Below are 7,733 nucleotides of genomic sequence, written 5' to 3' on the forward strand. Positions count from 1 at the left end.
CAGAGCGTTAAACCACGATGAAGCAGCACTCTGAACTTCCTCCATGTGACCACGACAGACCAGAGAGCAGCGGCGACGTCTCACTACGACACGTTTCTACAGAAGCGCCTGAGCAGAACGCCGCCCGACAGGACAGGAGGCCGACGCTGGATCAGGCGGTGGCAGATTCTGGTCCCTGGAGGACAGAAATAAAATACCGATCCGATTGACTGGCTGTGATCGTGAACTTTCTGCAGAGGGGAAGAGCAGCAGACTACAGCTCGGACAGGCAACAACTTCACTCTTTGTTTTAGGGTCAATATTCTGTAAAAGAAAAGGAAGGAAACGTCAGCATGACGGAGCTCAGTGGTTCACAGTTTAGAGAAAACAGAAGTAAGAAACCTGCAGGGAGGTTTCACACTGAGCTCAGTGCTGAGCAGGGGGCCGCAGCCTCGAGCCGCAGGGGAGCTGCAGGGGGCCGCAGCCTCGAGCCGCAGGGGAGCTGCAGGGGGGCCGCGGCCGGCTGCAGGGGGGGCCGCAGCCTCGAGCTGCAGGGGAACTGCAGGGGGGGCCGCATGAATGAAACAGAGTTGAACTTCCTCTTCAGCAGGAGTTCATTCGTTGGCCGTCTGACTCAGCTCAACGTCTGACGATAAACAAGCACATTCCTCGTCTCCTGGTTCCTAAGAAACCCAAAAGGAAAACAACTCCTCCTTGGTGGGTGGAGGAGGAGACCGAGCCCGTCTCTGTCTGAACCTGAAGTTATCGGACACAGTAAACCTGTCAGTGTAAAGGTAGAGGCAGCGTTAGCCTCCTGCAGTCTGACTGCACCTGGCTTTTATTTTCTATTTTAAAGAGCTCCGTCCATCCAGAGGAACATTAAAACTATTCGGATCAGACAGAGAGATTTACTATCTGATTAATATTGAACTATGGAACATTTCCTTCAACCAGTGCAGGAAAAGCTGCAGCTGCTGAAGGGGGGAGGAGCCAACATGGCAACAAACACAGATTTGGAAGCTGGCAGGACGGCAGCTTTTACATTTTTGTCTGCGTGTTCATGCAGAGCAGGTCTAACTATTATTTACAGAAACTGCCACACTGGAGTTAAACTACGAAGGTGGATCAGATTGAGTTTTTTCTGAACGCCACACGCTCCATATTTCTCCAGAGGAAGCACGTTGGCAGTGTCAGGAAATTCTGAATGTGACACATTAACGGCTAAATCTAATATCGTGGCGGCCGACAAAGCCAGGGAGGCTTGTTGGACTAAACTTGTAGCCTGATTCTCTTCAGTGTTCTTGTAGTTCAGATCTCTAGCCTGTATTTTATGTGGAATATGATGAAGATGTAAAGGTCCAGCTGCACATGAGGTCCACTGTAACAGAAGGAGAGGGGAATAATCCCAGACACAATTTCATCTCCGAGTAAGAAACTTGAATATTCTCTGACATCAAACTTCACTCTGCAAGGCTGCAACATCGCACACACGTCTGCCGTGTATTATGCACGCACTGGAAAGTCAGATTCAGCGGTGAGTTTAGCCCACAGTCACCATCCTGCCCCTCAGAGACTTTGCCTCGGATCATTCGGAAGAAAACGGAGGAAAATTTCCAATTTTTCTAGGATTGTTTTCCTGGGTTATTAAGCCCGAGCCCGGCTCCACACGTAAAATAGTAATCTATCTACATATGTGAAAACACTCAGTTACAGCCTACAGACGGGCTCCATCTCAGAAACCTCTCTAGAATCCCGGCTGGACGCAGGGCTCGCTGTCTGAACGCCTCGGGGAACAAATCAGGATCTAAACGTGTTTTATGAAGCGGCGTGGATGAATACTTCTCATCAGTAACACTGAGTACAGATGTGAAGTCCACGTGCAGGAGAACCTCCAGTTAACCGCCAACAAAACCTGCTGGGAGCGGTTCAGGGATGAAGCGTAAATCGCCATGGCAACAGACCTCGGGTAACACCTTTCGTAGTACGGGTTAAAGGGGAAGTTACTCCTGAAGCTACCTGCTTGGTAGTACAGGCCACAGGTCTCAGGAGGAAACACTTGCCTTTGTTTACTCTGCAGTCTGTCAACATCCACTCCTTCAATACACACATTTCATTAAGACAATTTGAATTAAAACCGTTCATTTTCTGGACTTTTCTTTGGGTGGTGTCCGTCTCTACTGGCCGTGGTTTGATATTGAAGCACTAATCATTATTACTGAACGCTCCCCGCCTCCTCCCGCAGGAGCCTTTGACCGTCGGCCAGTTCTTAGAGCTGCAAACTGCTTCGTCACCTTTGGTGATTTGCAGGTGATCAAACTGAAGCAAACAGCCGGCAAAAAATATGAAATATTATTAGAAACTAAATATTATTTCTAAAGTCGACGGCGGAGCTGCAGCTGCTCTGGCCGCCATCCTGCACGTGTTGGACCGACTTGGCACCAAACTCTCTGCTCCTGACGTCCTGCTGCAGGTAATGGTTTGTTTGTGAAACACAAAGTGAATCAGCAACGATCATTTTCCCTTTTCAAGGAGACTAATGTAGCCCCGCCCACACCTGCAGCTGACAGACAGGTGAACACGCGAGCGCTGCCGCTCCATCTGTCTTTAATGGAGGATCTCCGCACAGCTGGCTGCTCCCCTCCCATCATGCCCCGCCTCTCTGCCTGCCTGATAATCCCTCTGGTCTGTGTCCTGCAGGAAACCTTTAAAAGCTGCTCCAGCAGCAGCAGAGTGAGCGCTCTCTCCTCTGGGCGCTCGTTATCAAACTAACAGCTCTCTGCGTGTTTGTTTCCTCCCCGCAGCCCCGATGACTCATGGGTAAAACTCTCAGCTGCTCCTCGCCCAGGATTTTCTCCACATGGCCAACAGAGAAGGAGGCCGGCTCCAGGGAGGAGCCATTATTTAAAGATGTAGAAGAAGAGCAGCTGGACGGATCCTGTCGGCCGACGAGGACTCGGCGGTTCACACAAACGGGAGCAGAGACGGACGGAGAGAGAGACGCCTCCTCGTTAACAAGCAAACGACCCGTAGAGCCCAAAACAAACACCGACAGCAGAAGCAAGCAGACCGATTACAACTGATGAAACGTTTTATACCAACAAGAAGAAAAACTGTCCAATTACTGTTTTAATGGAAAGAGCTGCAGAATCACACACGGCAGCTCCCGACTGGTCCAACTCCGCCTGAGGGGGAGGGTCTCAGCCCGCCTCCAAGGAAACCACCGCAGGGTTTCAGCAGCTGCTAATAAAGCGACTGTATTCCGTTCATCGGTGCCCAACTTTCTGCATACGTCAGTCGAGCTGCGACGATTAAATTAACCTCCACCTATTATTGGTTAATTTCTCCTTTCTTTAGAGACATTCTCTGATTCAGCGTCTCAAACATGTTCTGGTTTCCTCTGACAGGACGGTCTCGTCGTCTCGGCTTCAACACACACTGATCAACATTTTCACAGTTTTATGGGCGGACCTTCTAATCGATCAACAGATTAATCGATGAGGAAAATAATCGTTAGCTGCAGCTTTATGTTTCAGTCAGCAGCTAGTTAGCTTAGCATAAAGACAGGAAACCAACAACCCGCTCGACAAGAAGAAGAAGAAGAGGTCGTATGCTGCGACCCTCATTTCCTGCAGGCGCCACATCCATGTCCAACACTGGACGTGGAGTATCGATGCTGCCTGCCAGCCAATCAGGGAGCAGTGCTGTGTGGTTACCTGCATCGTGCGAGGCGAGCGCCCGCAGCATCTTCCCGGCGCTGCGTCTGGTCTGCGTCTCCTTGTTGCACAGCAGCTCCATCAGCAGGTTGAGGGCGCCCGTCTCCTTGAAGACGCCGACCAGCGAGCCGATGCCGGCGTAGGCGCTCAGCACGTGGATGGTGTGAGTGATGCTGATGGAGAAGTCGCTCTTCTTGGTCATCTGCTTCCTGGCTCGGCGCACCAGGTTCTTCACGTCCTCCTTCATGTCCGACAGCTCCACCTCGTCGAAGGTGACGTCAGACGGGAACTCGCCGCCGCTCCTCTGCCCGCCGTCCGACGACTCGCCGCCCTGCTGCGTCTCCTGCTGCTGCAGGGGGCGCTGCGAGTCCGTTTTCCTCTTCCCCAGCAGCGTGGGGCAGTTGGCGTACACGTCCTCCGTCGACATCCACATCAGGATGTTCTCCGTCTTGCTCTCTCCTGACGTGGAGCCGCCGGACCCGCCCACCCCGGAGCTGCCGCCGCCCGTCCCGCCCGCCTCGCTGGCGCCGCCCCCGGGGCCGGAGCCGTCGTCGATGGTGACGAGACACCAGCGGATCAGGTACTCCGTTTGGCCGTCGTGGTTGCGTCGCTGGCGGATCAGCTCCTCCGGGTACGCCTGCAGCCGCGGGCCGAGCTGGACCAGCAGGTTCCCATTGCGGCGTTCGCCCACCATGGTCGCTGAGGAGGCGAGAGAGGAGCAGGAGGTTAATGGTCACAGCAAACATCCTCACAGGTTATAAACACGTAAACGAAGACGTCTGAAACTCTGCCGACCCCGTTTTTCGTTTTGAAACTCCGGAGAGCGTTTTAGTGAAGACGGGCAAAAACGCTCGGCTGTGATTGGCTGTCATCAGTCATGCACAGAGTTTGGTGTTTTTATTCAAACATGCTGGCCGGAGATCGCACTCCTTTTAATTCTGGTGTGGACGCCGCGTCGCCTCCCGAGCATCAGATAAAGGAATCAACGCCTAACAGCCTGGAATAACCTTCAGCCTGGAATAACCTTCAGCCTGGAATAACCTTCAGCCTGGAATAACCTTCAGACGGGAATAACCTTCAGACGGCTCCTCTCCTGTCACTTTGTGTTCAGAGTGGAGCTGAAGAATAAAACTACATGTTTGGTTCATTCGAATCATCAATGTTTCCGTTTAGATTTTATTTTGTTGGGAATAAAAAGATTTGATGAGAGCAGCTCTGAATGTTCTGCCTCAGTTTACTGATCCTCTGTTTGGCATCGAGTTTAAAACCACATTAACTTTCACTCATAGGTCTGAAACCAGAGGCCCTGACCAGGTACCCTGAACAAACCTCCAGCCGGTCAGCTCGTGTGAAGTGCGGCTGCTTGTGAGGAGACTCCAGGTGTTTTCTCTGGAGACTGAAGGCTGATCCTACAGGAGACCTTCAGTCAGCAGGAGGAGACCAGTTCTTACCTCTCCAAGACATTTTATAAGCACTTATACGCGTTACTGTAACCTAATAATCAAATCAGCCTTTAAACTTGAAATAAATAAGGACGACGTGAATCCTGATGACATTTTTTATCGTGATAACGTCTTTTAATCTCTGGGTGTCAGTTTGAAGCAGCTGTTCAGCGCTGAACTCTCCTCCTGCCTTTCTGGACACTTCAAAGTTTAATAAAGGAGTTATAAAGTTAAACTGAGCTGGACTGAACAGCGAGCTTTTCGTTTGAGCCTCGCTTCCTCTTTCCGTGTTTGCCGCGGATCCTCGTCTCTGAGGCGGCTGTTAGCTTCGCCGGGGCTCCGTCTAACACCTGGTGAAACTCTGAGTCAGTGCTGCCAACAAGCAAAAACACACAACATCAGCAGTGACACTAGCGCCGTTTCCACCATTAAACACTACATTACCCATGTCTGACTCCACTGTACGCGTTTCTGCTGTGATCAGCTTGTAACGGTGCTGAAGTTCATAGCCGTCAGTAAATAGCCCGGTCCCTGGTCAACGCAACATTCTGCCCAGCTAGCCGAGGCTGCTAGCGTTAGCAGCGGCTCCTGTTCCGGGTGTTCAAGGGTTCACCTTGTCAGATTTAACAGCTTTAACAGAACCTGGGTGTCTTTACGTCCTTAGCTAACTAGTTCACGAAACGTTCCTCGACTTGTCAACGGGATAGTTGTCAACTGCAGTTGGATAGCTAACGTTAGCCATATGCACGTCGCACTGTTTAGGGAACGTCACGCCAAATGTCATTTCAAAATGTCAACATTTAAGGAACCGTTAAGTATAGGCCAAGAAAAATGAAATATTTTGAACTGTTTAATTAGAGTATGATTCCATAGACCCGTCTGCTAAATTCGGCACTTACATATTTACCAAATTATACTCATCTAGATAAAAACGGTGACTTCTGGACTTGGGAATCCCCCTAAACTGTCAGCTTTTGCGTTGTGACGCCAACATTAAACTTGGTGTTGAAAAAGCGAGAAAACACGTTTTAAAAGTGAATTCTCTATTAAGTGTTGTTTGATCGGTTTTATGTTAAGCCAAATAGCAAAGTGTATCCAGCAAACTCGTGACATACATGAAATACAATGTTTACCGTTAACGCTAAACGTTATAAGTAGAATCGCGCTTAATTAGCGGGTTTCTGTAACGGAGTTCGGCGTGTTGTTCTCTAAACGCAGCAGCTCGCTGTGTGTACAGTAACTATGGATGACAGCGCCGAGGAGCCGTGCCGGGCCGTGCCGGGCCTGCCCACATATCCGCCCGGGTCAGGCAGCAACGCGGCGCCGCTGACGGACTCCGGCCTGTTACAGCCAGGTCCCGGGTCAGGTGAGGGGGACCTACCTGCCGTGTCACAGACTTTACCCCTCGGTTCCGTCTTCCCCCTCAGGCGCTGTTTTCTCTTCCGCCCTAGCGTGTCGTTGCCCAGCCTGGTGAGGTTGGTTTTATCGCTGCTTTCCTCCGGAGCTCCGCGCTGTAGGATGCGCATTTGCGCACTGTGACAGGAGCGGCGTACGGGGAGGCGTCTTCTTCTTCTACGTCTGCCGCTGATTTTTCTTCTTCGTCGGTTTATTGGAGGATCGTAGGGAGGATCACAGCGCCACCTGCTGCATGGGAGCGACATTACACCTCTGGTTAATGAAACAAAGTGAGAACCACAAAGAAATGGAGCAACACTGCTGGTAGTGAACGAGCTGACTGGTTTCTACTGTAGGTTTGCCCAGAGTCACACCTCTCAGTCACCTTCCCCCTCTGACCTCTCACCTGCACTCAAGATCTGTGAAGAGGACGTGAGCCACCTCTTCCAAAGGCAGAAGATCAGGAAGGCTCCTGGACCTGACGGTGTCTCACCATCATGCCTGAAAATCTGTGCGGACCAGCTGGCCCCCATCTTCACTCAGATCTTCAACAGATCACTGGAGCTGTGTGAAGTTCCCTCCTGCTTCAAACGCTCCACAGTCATCCTAGTCCACAAAAAACCCTCCATCTCTGGACTAAATGACTACAGGCCTGTCGTCCTGACATCTGTAGTCATGAAGTCCTTTGAAAGACTGGTGTTTCACCTGAAGGACATTACAGGCCCCCTGCTGGACCCCCTGCAGTTTGCCTACAGGGCTAACAGGTCAGTGGATGATGCAGTCAGCTTGGGACTGCATTACATCCTGCAACACCTCGACTCTCCAGGGACACATGCAGGGATTCTGTTCGTGGACCATCATCCCGGACATCCTCAGCACCAAACTCACCCGGCTCACTGTGCCAGCCTCCACCTGTCAGTGGATCACAGACTTCCTGACTGACAGGAGTCAGCAGGTGAGGCTGGGGAACATCACATCCAGCACCCGGACTATCAGCACTGGCGCCCCCCAGGGGTGTGTGCTCTCCCCACTGCTCTTCTCCCTCTACACCAACGACTGCACCTCAGGAGACCCATCTGTCAAACTCCTGAAGTTCACTGACGACACAACGGTCATCTCCCTCATCCGGGACGGTGACCAATCGGCCTACAGACGGGAGGTTGATCAGCTGTCTCTCTGGTGCGGTCAGAACAACCTGGAGCTT

General features: G+C 51.5%; 1 protein-coding gene across 1 annotated transcript in view; it reads right to left on the reverse strand.

The window, feature by feature from the left end:
• Nucleotides 1-6,702, reverse strand: part of LOC119911330 (cullin-9-like) — a 35,673-nt gene extending 28,971 nt beyond the window's left edge. The window contains 2 exon segments of the mRNA XM_038730172.1: nt 3,693-4,391; nt 6,516-6,702. Coding sequence (XP_038586100.1) covers nt 3,693-4,391; nt 6,516-6,660 — 844 coding nt within the window. The 5' untranslated portion in view covers nt 6,661-6,702.
• Between the last annotated feature and the right edge of the window lie 1,031 nt (nt 6,703-7,733).

The sequence above is a fragment of the Micropterus salmoides genome, unplaced genomic scaffold (genome assembly GCF_014851395.1).
Source record: "Micropterus salmoides isolate LMB-PRFRI ecotype aquatic unplaced genomic scaffold, ASM1485139v1 Ms_hic_scaffold_2, whole genome shotgun sequence".
Taxonomy (NCBI): Eukaryota; Metazoa; Chordata; class Actinopteri; order Centrarchiformes; family Centrarchidae; genus Micropterus; species Micropterus salmoides.